A 15,756-nucleotide genomic window follows, 5' to 3' on the forward strand; every position below is an offset into this window, starting at 1 on the left:
AGCTGGCATCCTTGAACAAAATCCCGAAGATAAGACTCTGGGTCTTCCCCTTGGGTCCCTCGAAACACTGGAATCTTCACCATGATGAAACACAAAATGGAGACACCAAGATCCAAATAATATCCCAAACAAGATCCCACAGAGCCTTAGTATACCGCACAACCACTTGTTGAAAACCCTCCACAATGTGATCCTCAACAAAATCTTCAAAAATAAGTGACCAACCAACACCATGAAAACATTGTGTATACATGCATTCAAGAATCACCTTTCTCACAATTGGAATTGGACATAACAGCTTCAAGATATTGTACTCTTCATCATTTTCATAACAAAAGAAGTTGAAAGAATTGAGAATCACCACTCCATTATTATAGTAAAAAACTACCCAAAGGCTCAACTCTTCTTCACACCAAGCTGCCAGTGCATGAAACAATCCCCAATCTATCATTGTACCTGCTGATGGCATTGTTGATTCACCGACATATTCAAGAGTGAAAACATAAAGGATATGATCATAATGACCGTGCGAATAGCTTGAGCATCACCTTCACAATCTTCTAGTTCTCTTAAACGGGTGGCAATCTCTTCTAACGGAGTTCTTCCAGGCATCTTCTTTATCACATCAGAAAACACATGCCTATAAGAGGCATTACATGCAATCAAGTACACCTGAGATCGTTTAGTAAGGTGGGATGAATCCAATACCAAACGTACCTGGCGTCTCCACCAAAAAGATGTGACATGAAGTTGGGGGTAATAAACTTCACGCACCTCTTCACTTCCTGCTGCTTTCAAACTGACTGACAAAGATATTTATCATTGAGGAAAGGACATTAAAAAGAAGCTTTTATGCCAAGATACCACACCATACTTTCCTCCCTCATATGAGAATGAAGATGGTAACATCCCAAGTGATGTTGTACTCAAGCATAGGGAGAAGGAAAGGATCAGCAGAGGCCATAATCTCAGCGAGCCGATCTGTGCCAAAGAGAAGAGCGATACGTTGTTGAAAGAAGATCTTATAGATCAACATGACATGAATTAATATATATTAAGGAGTTTGAAGGGGCTGATTGGGTCGGATGGGTAGGTTCCGAGGAAACATTGCACCTCCTTCATAGACACCTTTACACATAGCTCAAAACACTCTACAAACTGTCATTAAACACAGAGGCCTATAACTTTTAGTAGAGACATGATATCAAAGATTCAAACACATAAAGAGATACGCCTTGAGATAGGCTTCGTGCTAATATACATTTCGTAAGAAACAAAGAAGCGGCTAAAAAGTTATGGACAGTTTACTAGACGGGGGTAAAAACTATCATGAAAATAGACTGTCAGACACAAAGACCCATAACTTTTTGCAGCAATATCTGATCTAAGAACATACAAACATATGCCTTGAAGAGAGCTTCACGCTGATATATGTTTTTGTAAGAAATAGAGAAGCGGCCAGAAAGTTATGGGCAGTTTACTAGACGGGGGTAAAAACTATCATGAAAACAAACTGTCAATCACAGAGACTCATAACTTTTTGCAGTAGTATTTGATTCAAGATCTAAGAATATAAAGAGATGTGCCTTGAAGAGAGCTTTGCACTGATATAAGTTTCATAAAAAATCGGACTACCGAGCAGAAAGTTATGAGCAAAATACTTATAGGGGGTCAAACTGTCATAAAAACTGCCCTCCATGCATGCTAATTTCGCCTGAGCAGGACGCTCCCTCAAGACTCCACCTTCATCAATGATCCACCACTCATAGATTTTGCCTAGAAGAGAGTAAGTAATTCCCTTGGTGGCTCGAGAAATGGATGGACCATGCGTGTGCAATGAGTGGCCGAATAGAAAGAACTTTTAAGGCTTTAAAAGAAAGAAAAGGGAAGAGACACTCATGAGAGAGAACCTGAAGTGACCTTCATGACCAATAGAGTGAGACTCCACTCCAATGCAACTCAAAACACTACAAACATAAGGGAGAAGAAGAGGTTTCATATGTACAAGAGGGAGCGGAAGCTCCAAGACTACTCATAGAGAGAGAACGAACTAGAGAGAGATGGACTCAAGAGTCTACATAAGAGAATATCTACAAGAGGGAGAGAAGGCTCATGGAAGAGGCTTAAGGAGACTAGAGCTATAGCAACATGAGGCCTAATGGTGGAGAGATTGATGAACAAGGGAGAGGAGGGCTCCTTTTATAGAGATTTTGTCACCCTCCTTCAACCATTTACAATTGCTGCCTATAGATTCCTTTCCCCATCAATCGCATAAGCCCGTATGTCACCATCCATGTCCTTTTTGGCTACTCTTGCCATGTGTCCCATCAAAAGATGCTCAAAACTCTTAAAATATTGAGAAAGTCGAGAGTCTTCCCACATGGAGCCCATAGGGACCCTCTCTTTTCCATATGTCCACATCCTCCTTATTCCACATAGGAATTCTAGAAGGATTCCTCTTGACTCCACACTCCTCCACATGCCTTCCACACGCTTGGCATGTGACCTCTCTTATATTATTGGAACACGTGGACATGAGCCCACCTCTTTATATGACTCACTCTTCCTATTTTCTAAAACCCCATAATATCCCATATACAAATAAGTGTCACCCCATACCAAGGTATTTATAATTCATACCTATGGTATTTACAATGATCCATTCCACTCATCCTTTCAATCCCATACATTATCTTAGAAAATAGAAATAAGTGAGAGCCGCTAGGCTATCACTTGATACTCAAACTCTTATCAAACATAGAAGAAAATAATACCAATGCCAAATAAAAAATATCAATTTTTGGCGTCACAGTACCATTTGGTTGCATGTGTTGATCACCAATCCTATAAGAGTAATAGGATTCAACACTTGGTCATTTATTTGGCTTGTGGTGTTGTTTTCTTAGGTACATATTCTATAAAATAACTAGTCTTGATACTTGGTCATATTACCTCTCTCTTTCAAACAGTCTAGCAACCTAACCTTAAAAGTGGTCCCATCTAGTCCCATCACCTTGTGGGTGTAGGGGTTAGGAACCAATCCCTTGGCCAAGCACTGGGTGGGGATTAAGAGAAGGGAGAGGGATCTATCTTCATTACTTCCATGTGACACATTCTAACCTCACATGAATGGTTATGAGAAAGTCTATCTTTGTAGCACTTAGTTTTCAAATTTATTTCAACTTTACTTCAACTCAATGAAATTACAACTCATACATCTTAATCATACTAAACAAGCATTTTAAAGTAAACAACATATACAACCATTTCATATCCAAGCTACAATGACACCAAAAGCCGAATAAATGACAAAGAGTCAAAATCTAGATAATTATAATTAACAACGATAGAGTACACCTAAAGTTGAAGAAATGACCAAGTGTGGAAGATTAGACAATTATATTTTGTGACAAACTACAATGACAATGGTGTACATAGTCTAGCGCTCATGCCTCACTAACAAAAAGGCGTCTAAAAATACTTTATGACAATGCTCAAGGATGCACACGTTTAATATTTTGGTCATAGATTAAGGTTTAAAATGTGTAGATTAGATTAAACACCAAGTTGATTATATTTTCCCCAAAGAGAGCCTTGTTCTTGTAGGTTATTCAAATGAGTGAGGGTCTAGGTGCAATGTTGACTTCAAGAAAGGAAGAATCAAAGATTTAACTTTTTGGATGATTGCGTCAACGAACACATTGATCCTTTAAGAGGTAAGTGTGCAATGTTGCACAAACCTCCTTCATGGGTACTTTGTTCATCACCAAGCATAATGGTCTAGAGTGCCATCCCTTTGAGGACCATTTGGATCAAGTCTAAGTCCACATGGAGTAATAGGCCTCTTAAGGTCACAATACTCGGTCAAGGTAAGTGTTGTAGGCCCTATTAGGGCTAATAGAAGGCTTTATGGATGGAATCATGAGGTGTGCTCGTAGAAGGAGCGCACAAGAAAATGTTGCAATCAATGTGAAAATGTATGTTGTCTAGCCCATAATTATGGTAGAAATAGCTATGAGTCAACGTCTAGTGTGTGGCCATAATTAAATGAATAAAGTAGAAAAAGCCAATTTGTGATAAAATTTTTGTAAAAAAGTGTTGTCCCTTTGTTACCCTTTTTTTTGTAAAAAATATTGCCCCTTTGTTACCCTTTCTTTTGGTAACGAAGGTTCAAGAGTTTTTATTCATCTCATGGGAAACAAAATACTCTCTCTCTTTTTTCCTCTTTTTTGGAGAAAAATGGTCAAGGGCTCCAACTTCTCTCATGGGAAACAAAATGTTATCTATAGAGCAACCAAATAATGCCTCAATCCAAGTTTAAAATTTGAAGATCCAAGTCCTAGTATAAGAGGCCTATATGTTGTAAATAGAAATTCAATGAGGTGATCGTGGACATGAAGGGAAGATAATTGTATAATTGCTAGATTTTCAATTCTATTCTCTTTTGTTATTGTCTACTTTTCATTGATTGTTATAGAAACAATGTTCTAATTTTCTATGTACACATGCACACATGTTTGTGTGCATATGCATGCACATGTGCATACACATGTGTGTGTGTGATTGTGCATGTGTGCGTGCATGTGCACATGCACGCGCGTGCGTGTGTGTGTGTTTTGCAAGACTAACTTTGACAAAACCTATACAATTCTTTTAACAAGACAGACAAGATAATGCATTAATGGACAAAGTCTTACCAACCAAAGCAAGAGAATATACTAGGCATAAAGTACTTGCCAAAATTGTAATTCAAGTTGATATACAAGGAGTTCCACTCACATGCATCAATCCAATTATAAGAACAAAAACCTACAATGTGGGACTACAGGATTCCCTATGAAACTCCACTTGTTATTGCTGCCACTACATCAAAAGGAATTTATTGTCACAAATCAACACCTTAGTGTGGGGGCTGCCTCATGAGAAATTTCAATATTCGACTCACATGCCTCAAGTTGTTTCATTTTTTTCGCACTAGTTATGTGCCCCACTTGCCCTAACAAATCAAGTTTCATAAGCACACGTGACTACGATTATTTTATGTAACACCATTATGTGTATAGAGGATAGCACACCTGAACAATAGTCTGTGCTTAGAGATACCTTGTCCATATGTGGTAATAACCCCAGTAAAGGGTGCTACTATCAAATTATATATATCACAAAACCATCTCGTGTGCACCCATCATATTTTTTGTATTTTCTATGACACATGTAAAAGAGAGACATTATGATTTGCCAAAAAATACCTCTTGGTCTCACTGTTGTCTGACTACTATTGTCTCACTATAGTTTTCCCACTATATATGCATAATCATTCATGATCTTACCAACCCTGCCATGATCCCCATTTGTCTCTAATAAGGGTGACCCATTCTTGCATTTTGTACACTTTAAAGAAAAGCATACCATGTGTATTCATCATATACTATGACCTGCACAAAAAATCCATAAGACATACCTTGATAATGAGGTATATAATCACCCACTTTTTAATCTCCAAGGCACGTCGACCTTCAGTTTGCATTAGCACTTATGCAGTGTCTTGATCACTCGTTGTGACCATATTCTTTTGTGAGTTACTGCGACACGCATCTTTGACTCCTTTCGAGTTGTATGTGGACTTGAGTGCTATCGACACTAGTAGCCTCACCTAAGTCATTAAACCTTTTTGTATTCTACTTGATGCTAGTCGCTTGGCCATTTGAGAGGCCCTAGATCTTGTCTGGATCGCAATTCAGCGGAGTCAATGCAATTACCTCTGTGGATAAGCATTACAAGGAGCCGTTGCTTCAACTGATCACATCCGCTGATTCTATCACCACTAGAGGTTTTGACTTTTGTGTGTGTGTGTATGCGCGCGTGTGCATAGTGGCCACATAGTAGAATTTAATCCTACCCCAAATTTTGGAGGACCCAACAAATCCCAACCTCCAACAAATTTCCAACATTAAACTAACAACGAAGGTGAAGGATTTGTTTGGGAATATAGTGAATGGCTTTGACTTTCGGGGAGAGGCTGTCAACAATTCACTAGCCAATCACATTAGTAGCTTTCTTATGGCTGCTTTAGGCCAAGGAGATGCTTCCCAAGTCTTCACCTTGATCTATACAAGGACCTTACTATGAGCACCTTGAATGGCAGAGTAGCAGTAGCCGAAAAGCTCCCCCATTTACCGATGCCTTTGTTATTCTATCTCGAAAGGAAGCACCCTTAGACAATCGTTCGTTCATAGATCAAGGACTCTTTCATTCAGTTAAAGAGTTGGACAAGAAAGGGGTAGAAAAATGAGAGAGAGATCGGCTTACCCATTTTGAAAGTAAAGTAAATATTTAGGGGATAAACATGTGTTAAATAATGCTTATTGGTTGTGCTATTGGGAGTGGGGATTATGTAGAAGTTGCAGAGATGAAAAGAAAGCAATCAATCAACATGACAATAATTTTTTGAAAAACAAGAAGGCTGTGGACGATCACACCAAGGGAGTTCTAGGTGCTAGGTAGAGCATTCTTGTAGCAAGGAGTGCTAATAAAATAGAGGTGTTGGTTATCATGAGGAATGTGTGCAAATGAAGGTAGACTTTTGCATTTTCATTGGAGGTCGCCTTGGATTGGGGGACTCCATGCTCTATATGTAAATGATGATCATCATGTAGGAAGGCTAAAGCCCTAGTGACATGTAGGAAAAGGGGTTTTTAACCAATTCCCCATGGTAAAGATGATAATGTCTGGTGGAAATGTGGATTTTATGTCATTTTCAACCCTCAAATAATTCACAGTGTCTTTTTACACACAATCGTTGACCTCAAGGGCTCCCTATTTTCTGGGAAAAAGGGGGAAAAAAAGGTGGTGGAAAAAGGAAGGCCACCGTGGAAGATCCATGTGGCAAGTGGAACACACATGAAAGGGGAGGGGCAATTAAGAAATGCCGCCTGGCAAGGAGGAGGGGGATGCAGCAACAGGGGGTAGGGCCATGCACACTAGGAGCTCTTGTAGGGCCGCAAATGCTCGATGTGGCGAGACCACGACATGGCTAGAGCGTGGCCACATGGACATCTAAACACCCTCCAAGCATCTAATAATCGCCACTGCACCTCCGCTTTTAGATTTCAAGAAAATCTGAGCTCTTGGCCACATGAAAGCTGTGGGTAACGGGTAGGGTGCACTGATTGATGTAGCTTGGGAGCTTTGGAGGTCTCAAAGAGGCGGGTTTGGCAACCTCTATTCACCCTCCATATTGCTATTCTCGAGCTGGGTGGCTTTCAAGGTAAATTTATTGCAGTCCATCGAGGATGAACTGTGCCTGTGGCGAGACTCGTGAATGGTAGTTCTCAGATGTTGGCGTGGATCGCTGGCAAAAAATTGGTAGCGAACATGGAAGTTCGACGGCCATGTGGAAGGGAGAAGGGGTGGGGCCACGTGGAGGGAGGGGAGTGGGCAGGGAGGAGGGGTGCACGTCATATTGCGGGGGGGCTATGCTTTAATGCTTTTCTTCTTCTTTTTCTTTCTTTAGTTTTTGTCTACGGTTCTTCAGAGGTGTGATCGGGGGACCGACCGTGCTGTCCGCCATAGCCATCTCCATCTCCATCTTCATCTTCATCTGGCCGACTTCCCTTATCACCTTCAGGTACACTCCTTCCTCTCTTCTTCATATCTCATTTGCTCTCCTCCCCCTCTCTGTCTGTTTTTCATTCCGGCCGTAACTTCCTTTCTCCAGATCCGGCCCTTCCCTTCAATACTTTTAGAGGCCTCCCTTCCCCAGAGCCCCAAAATGGCCCAGATTGTTGAGGATTGGTACAAACAAATGCCCGTCATTACTCGCTCCTATCTATCGCTGGCGATACTCACCACTGTCGGCTGTGCTTTGGATGTAAGTCAGTTTTACTTGCTTTATGGTCTGCTCGCGTTCGTTTTTTCATCATTTGTTCAAACTGGACCTGCAAATTTGCTCTGTCGTTCGTTTACGGTAAAACATTACCTCTTTGTACACGCAGGTGATATCGCCCTATCACATATATCTAAATTCCGATAAAATAGTCAAGCACTTTGAAGTCTGGCGATTGTTCACCAACTTCTTTTATTTTGGAAGGTTGGGTAAGTGTCTCTAAGATCAAGTTTCTGTGATACGTTGCGGTAGTTTGTGTTTAACTTACGTTTTTGGTTTCAGATTTGGACTTCCTCTTCCACATGTTTTTCCTTGCGCGGTACTGCAAATTACTGGAGGAGACGTCTTTCAGGGGTCGCACAGCAGACTTCTTCTACATGCTTTTCTTTGGTGGAAGTTTGTTGACAGGGATCGTTCTCATTGGTGGCATGTTTCAACTGGTGTCTGAATCTTTTGCAAAGATTTTATTTTTGAGCAACTCTCTGACTTTCATGATGGTTAGTTTGAAACTCAAATCAACCATCTTGCCAGAAAAGATTTGACTTTCCTTTCAGTACCTAGATCAAAAGTAAACTGATGGATGGGTGATTTGCAATTTTGCTATTATAATGCAGGTGTATGTTTGGAGCAAGCGCAATCCACATGTCCACATGAGTTTCCTTGGCCTGTTTACATTTACTGCTCCCTATTTGCCTTGGGTAATATTTTTAGTTTGCTATCATGGGACGTGTCTTCTTTTTAAAAGGGCATTGTTTGCAACAAGGACAAAAGTTTCTGCATATCATGCCCTTAGCAGGGTAGATAACTCTGTGTGGCCCTGTTTTCCTTGTGTATATAAATGACAAATTAATAAAAAGGAAGGATATTTGATTGAAACTCTGAATGAGTCACTACCTTACAGATTGAACTTGAGATAGGACGAGGGTGTCCGGAGGGGCATAGCTTTTTTGTTCATGTCCACTTTTGATTTTAGTCCTTTTGTCTGTCATGCCCAAGGATGGAGCAAGTTTCGTTAGTGCTTTTAGAGATCTTTGGGAACTCGGCGTAGAGAAGAGAAGATGTAAGAGCGTTTCATTCAAGATGAAAATTCCGAATGTAAATTTCACTGCAAGAGACCATTAGAGCTTAGCACTGTCGATTTTTGTTAGATGCTAAATATCTGCGAGCCCTTTTCTCAACTCAATGAGACAAGGCACAATGAAAGCATGCATTGTCTCAAAAAGGGGTGAAAATAATGTAGTCCAGTATATTTTGTATTCAGCCTGATTAGATGGAATCATGGTTTCTACGAGTGCTACATTACTCGCCTAAACATGTCTTAAGCAACGCCACACACTGCAAATATGCGTGTGAAAAGGTAGGAGTATTTCTTGAACACTCGAGACACCTCTTGGCTCTCATTTGATGTGCCATGAGGGTTCTTAGGACTCAGGATTACTAAGCCATGTTTCCCATATATGGTATTACCGTACAAGTTAATGGTAATTGATATTACTGATTTATGATAACACTAGGATGTCATGATTTGTGTATGCGTTCTAGTGAATTATAGTTGTACGAAATAGTTTCACAATAAGAAAACAAGACAATTACAGATTTGCAGAGCATACAAGCATGTGTTGTGTTTTGCAGCATGGGGCAGTATGCCATGTGTGTGTGTGTGGCATGGGACACTATGCCACATGGTGTAGATGCAAAAATGAAAACTGTTGACACTGTAGAATTAAAAATAGAAGTGTTGGATTTCAAATTACACACACTTCTGTAGTTTTAGGCAGGTAATGGTTTTGTGGTTTGGGCCATATCAACAAACCTGTTTCTTAACCAGCTGAAAAATCAGGGAAGATGATGATCACAACATTCCATGTGTAAGTTTGTTGGATTTCAAATTACACACACTTCTGTAGTTTTAGGCAGGTAATGGTTTTGTGGTTTGGGCCATATCAACAAACCTGTTTCTTAACCAGCTGAAAAATCAGGGAAGATGATGATCACAACATTCCATGTGTAAGTTTGTTGGATTTCAAATTACACACACTTCTGTAGTTTTAGGCAGGTAATGGTTTTGTGGTTTGGGCCATATCAACAAACCTGTTTCTTAACCAGCTGAAAAATCAGGGAAGATGATGATCACAACATTCCATGTGTAAGTTTCGTGAAGGAAAAATAGTCATGCTGATAGCTTTAATGTGATGGGTCTTAACGAGTGAAACAATGAAGAACTTTTTACACATTGGTCGGATTATATCCGTATGCTACCTAGTGTAAACTTGGTGCCCATAGTTTTGAAAATGTCTGTGTATGTAATGACTTCACTTTCTGTTTTTATATAAGTGAGCACTAGTATGTGCCCCCGTGTTTCACTTCCATAGAATTTCATTTTGCTATTTCAATGTGCCTTTTGTAATCGCAAAGTAATTGTTTCTCACTAGATTTTGTGGTTGGCAATTTCAGGTGCTGCTAGGTTTTTCTATTATTGTTGGGAGCAGCCCATGGGTAGATCTTTTGGTATGATGTGGTTGTTATTCCATCTACGGTTTTCTATTCACCTGCTGGAAGCACATATTTTTTTCCTGGGAAGTTTTTTAACTTCCTAAACTACTTAAAGTGCTATCATCTATGCATTGAACAGAAACTAACCACTTTTGATTCGCTTGCAGGGCATGTCAGCTGGCCATGCCTATTATTTTCTGGAGGATGTTTATCCTCTCATGACTGGCCGCAGATTTCTAAGGACTCCTGGATTCATCAAGGCTCTCTTTCCTGAAGAAACAGTAGTGGTCTCAAGACCAGGGAATGCGTGGGGTGTTGGTGGTGAGGCTGGTGCTCATCCTGCCCAGGAAATTCAGAGAGCCTTTTGAGTATTGACATCCGAGTGTATTTTGGACAAAGAGGAATGCTTTGTCATGAAAAGATGTAATATATGCGATAATACGCTTGTGCTGGTTTGGTCCTGAAAGGATTTGCTTGCTTTATTAAAGGAAGATTGGGTAAATCCTGGGCTTAGCAGAAAAGAAAGTTAGAGGCCGTGCTGGTAGACCCTTTTTTGATTCTCCTGCTATGTGAAGATTGCTTCCAGGGCATTGTGATAGTACACTCCACACACTGATTGGGCAGTTCCAATCGAGATGTATGATACTTCAGTTGTAAAAGGGTCCACAGAGTAGGCTGCCTTCTCACATCCTTTTTCTTACAGTGCCTATTGCAATCTTGCTACAGCGCACAGTATGCATGATAGTGTCTTGGCTGCTGATACTTAATCTAATTTTCAGATTCTTAACAGCTATACAGGCAGGATGTGCTGAGATATTAAGTTATCAGCTTCTTTTGGTGCAGTCAGTAAGATAAATTTCTAAGTCCAGTTCAACTTATGAAATGTGTTTCAACGAGCCTGTCGAAAGACATGATTTAAATCTTTTTTTTAAATCTACGCCGAAAATAATTTGCCATGAGAAATATGTAATCATTTGTGGATCTTTCACTATACTATTGGTAATTTTTGAAATTTCATATTTCAGAGTGCCAAAATCATCGGGGAACAATTGTTAGTTTTGTTGATTGACATTACCTGAGAGATGTGTGTCGATGTGCTCGCCTCATGTCCCATATGTAGGTATTCCTTTGAAGACTGTGGGGTTGCGTGAGTGCATGCATGCCTGCATGCACTTGTTAATTAGTGGAAACCATGTTGGCACGTGTGTGGCTTCTATATCTTTTCCTCTTATGCAGACCTGTTGCATATCACTTTCTTGAGTGCTGTTGAGTTACCTTCTAGTTGCACTCTTATGGAGAGAAAAGTTTTTCTGCATGTCTTTCATCAATTTTTAACATAAAACTGACAATACCACATAGTCATAGCTGGGAATGTAAGTTTAATTATGTTAATGCTTAAGCTTTTACCAAGGAGACGTGACAGGTTTATGATTTGATAGATACATGACTAAGGGAAGGCTTCTAGAACCGAGTTATATCCAATCCAACTTGAAGGACATTAAGACTTGGAAGGATAAAAAGCTACAAGGATAAGACTTGGAAGGATAAGAAAATACAACCAGGAGGGAGTTGATCTTACATGGTTGTGAGAAAAGAGCTCCACATAAGAAGCCAGAAGGTGATTAATGTTCTACTTGCGTGCCTTCTAGGCACTTCTGCTGGTGCAATCCAGTTTGGCTCTCTGCGACCTATTTGTGAAAGAATGGAAGCTTTGGCTTCTTGGGATGTTTATGCCATGCACAACGTTGTAGTCTGGTTTGTCCCTCAACCCCATGGGAAATGGCACGCCTTTGTAGTATTCTAATGCCGCTGTCAGATGGGTCTTCTAGATGGTTGAGCTACTTCTGGAAGTTGTGTTTTTGTGAAACTTGGGTCGATTGTGGTGCTTTGGTATTTGTTGAGAGTGCATGGGTGGATGGTGTGCATTTTAATATTTTTATTTTGTTTACCCTGTTGACAGGTCTAGTCTTTCAATATTGCTGTGGAATGGGGAATAGTAAATGGTTTTAGGGAAAAATCAAAAGGCCTATGTTTTTATACGGGATGGTTGTGGTTGACTTGTAATTAGAATTGTCTTCAACGAGTTTTTAAGGAGCTTAGTCACCGTTTACAAATTGAATCTATTTGCGCTATTGTGGATGTCTATCTGTTGCAGTGGGCAACTAGGACTGGCGGTGAAGAAATTAGGGGTGGGTTCTATTTTTGTGGATTCTTCAGTTGTATTTCAGGATTCTAGGCCTTTATACTGTTAGCTCCTTCTCGAAGAGACTATGACAGATGCTACATCCCATGCCAATGGATGTTTAGCTTTGCACACATCAGATTACCTTCTGCTCATGAGATAGTTGAACATACAGGTTTGACAGGTTGCTGTACCTTGTCAGTTTTACCAGCCTCTTCATCAACGGAGCAGCATATCATACTTGCACATTTGTGCTCGAATTTTTAGTTGGATCACTCTATCCAGATTAACTATGTAGTCCTCTTCGATCCCACATAATTTGATAGAGATTATAGCTCTATTGCATCATACTTCACACATTGCTCTCATTTCTTTTGGGTTGGTGACACTCTCGTATGTCACAACCTATCAGATCACTCACCATAGCTACATCGACCAGCTTCACATCTGGATGCCTCTTCTACAGATCAGCTTCACAGTCCATGGTGACTTATGACATGCTCAGCTTTGACATGCTTAGCATGCAGCCATACACATAGTTCTCCACGCAGTTATCTTTCGATCGACCAGTCTTTGATCTAGGTGGACTTCACTTTCTACATATTTCCTTCCTCTTCTTTTGGTCTATCTTTTGGGTTTTATTCCCAAAGGCGAAGGATGATCCACAACTTAAGAGGGGGAAATACACGTTATGTATGAGATTATAAGTTGCACTCATTGTACATGCTTTCGCTACGTAGTCATTGTGCTCGCATACGCACATACTATGATTTCTTTTAGTTTTCTTTTCACTTTTGGATGCTATCATCTGCACCAAACAAAATCCACAAATAGGTCTTGTACATGCACCCTCTACTTACCCAATGCAAGTTAAGAGGGGGTGTTCAAGATGATGTAAATTGCACCATACCTCTAGGGCATTAGGGGCACACCCAACCCTAACCCTAACCTGAAGGGATTCACGTGTATGTCTTCATGTTCATGTTCAATACAACTTAGTGTACCGGGAGCTATATCGTGTGCACTTCTCTCTCTCTCTCTCTCTCTCTCTCTCTCTCTCTCTCTCCCCCTTCCGCTATTAGACGTATGGTCTCTTTCTCAAAGGTGATCTCCAAGAGCTTGATGACTAACTTGATGAACTGCAAGGATGGAAAATCCAAATTGTCATCTCAATCAATCGAAGTTGCTATGCACCTGTGGGGACTTCTCTCAAATCAATTTTTGAGCAATACGATAGGAAGAAACAACGGACTTGTAGGAATGAGAGCAAGTTGAGGCCACTGAAAAAAGGATCGAGATGGAAAAGCATAGAAGAGAAGAGTCATAAAAGTGCATCAAGCTATAGTATCAACAACTAGATGATGTTATAATGGATGGGGACAAAATGGAGCAAGAGCTAGTAGGGATGAAAAAATTTCTTGAAGATCAAAGAACTGACAAGGAGGCTCTTTTCTAATGGCACTATAAAATGTAGAACGCAACACCGATAAAGATAAAATGATAGAGCAACCGAGAAGGGAGAATAGACAAACCAGATTATTGATGAAAGAGATGCGAGAGAGCTTCAAGTCAAGGAATGATGCAAATTGGGTAGAGAGTAGCCACCATGGTGGAGAGATAAAGAGAATGTGCAATTTGGGAAGGATATGTACAAGTCCATGAAATTGGATTACACTAGGGATTTCCCAAGATCTTGCCATGGCCCTTGAAAGTTTTGACTAGGAGTCCTCCATCCTGACTAAAACCCAACATAGAGTGGATCTCTTGGAACGTGCCTACAATGAAGTTGCTAGACAACTTCACCATGTTTAACATCTTCTAGAATCATATAGAGTTGTCATTGCAGAGAGAGTAAGCATCAACTGGAGGTGATGCAAGAGAATATACGGACCCTCAAGATAAGGCTTGCTAATGCATAGGGTCAGATTGTGGTATTGGTAGCTGCAATAGTTAAAGCGGATCACTATCCTCTTCAAATGCGATAGGGTAAGAAGTGCACGGTTTGTTGTCTGCACATCATAGATGAGTACATGATCCGATGGCACAAGTGCAGACATTTACTAGGCAAAAAGAAAGGACCTTGAAGGGAAGAAACAACCCACTAAAAGAAGGGATCTTGAAGCAAAGAAGTCTCAGCTCTAGTGGCTAGCCTTGGGAAGAAAGGCCGATCCCCCCAAGAAGGGAACCTAAAGGGAAGAAGTCCAAGCTCGAATGTCGGCAAGAAGGGCCGATCCTCCCATGTAGACTGATCCTCCCATCAAGGAGCGGACACATCACAAAGGGCTCAAAGAGACTTGATGAAGGGAGCTCAAAGAAGAAAGTAAAATGTGGAACCAACCCCCTAGAGCCCATCCTCCAAGCAATAAGTTTAAAAAACCTCAATGTACCTAAAAGACCTCCAGAAATTCCACGTCATGTTTAGAACGGCGGTCAAGGATTTAAACCTTGAGACAAAGTACAATCCACGAGCTAATTTAAACTAAGGGGAAGCACCATTTGACCACCTCCAATATTGTTTTATATTTTATTGTACATGGGGATTATAGTTTTTTAGCTATTCCCAATGTAATAGAAAAGGATGCTACACAAATTAGGTGTCGCGTTCCTTATCATCCAAAATGTAGAAATAGTATGTGCATTGCATTGACCTAGAATGCAATTTAGCAAGCAGATTGGCATCAATTGTATAAGAAACAAGCAAATGCCTGTACATGGTATGCACTAGAATTGATATCTACTTGTTGTACTAGTGAGCACTTTGTATCTCATCTTGTTCTTGAAATGAGTAATTTTTGGCAAAATCTATGCAAGAGACAATAGTGTCATGCATAAAATTGGCAAGGCACTTCTTGAACTGCTTATCTTGCCAGCTGGTCGTGAAATTATGAAGTACGTATTTTGGGATGGATTGAACCAAGTGCTCTACAAGCTCCCTCAGCTGAGTGCTCTTATTGATAGTAGACATCTCTTTATCTCTGATCCTTCAAATTAACATGTTCAAATCTCCTCCATTTTAGAGCAGTAGGGTTGTCTTACTCATTTCATTTGGATACACATCATATTTCCTCTTCTTTAAATTACAATCTATGCATGTGCCATGTATGCATTCAATGCAGTGCAACTCACGACCTCCCTTTGGACAGACTACTAGCTCCCATAGAGACCTTAGGCTACTGAACTTGGTCTCCCTCGCACC

At 40.4% G+C, this 15,756-nt stretch overlaps 1 protein-coding gene across 2 annotated transcripts; it reads left to right on the forward strand.

The window, feature by feature from the left end:
• The first annotated feature begins 7,513 nt into the window (after nucleotides 1-7,513).
• Nucleotides 7,514-11,252, forward strand: LOC147892211 (derlin-2-like). 2 transcript variants are annotated; one of them, XM_087388825.1, is made up of 7 exons: nucleotides 7,514-7,627; nucleotides 7,718-7,870; nucleotides 7,995-8,094; nucleotides 8,168-8,382; nucleotides 8,500-8,583; nucleotides 10,340-10,393; nucleotides 10,546-11,249. In XM_087388825.1, the coding sequence occupies exons 2-7, from the start codon at nucleotides 7,772-7,774 to the stop codon at nucleotides 10,744-10,746; spliced, it is 753 nt and encodes a 250-aa protein (XP_087244951.1). In that variant the 5' UTR covers nucleotides 7,514-7,627; nucleotides 7,718-7,771; the 3' UTR covers nucleotides 10,747-11,249. The 2 variants fall into 2 exon arrangements, with proteins under 2 accessions (XP_087244951.1, XP_087244952.1); XM_087388826.1 differs by having other exon boundaries at nucleotides 7,521-7,627; nucleotides 7,763-7,870; nucleotides 10,546-11,252.
• The last annotated feature ends 4,504 nt before the right edge of the window (nucleotides 11,253-15,756 follow it).

Source organism: Dipteris shenzhenensis, chromosome 17 (assembly GCF_047967505.1).
Source record: "Dipteris shenzhenensis isolate YYH24624 ecotype China chromosome 17, Dip_SZ_1.0, whole genome shotgun sequence".
Classification (NCBI taxonomy): domain Eukaryota; kingdom Viridiplantae; phylum Streptophyta; class Polypodiopsida; order Gleicheniales; family Dipteridaceae; genus Dipteris; species Dipteris shenzhenensis.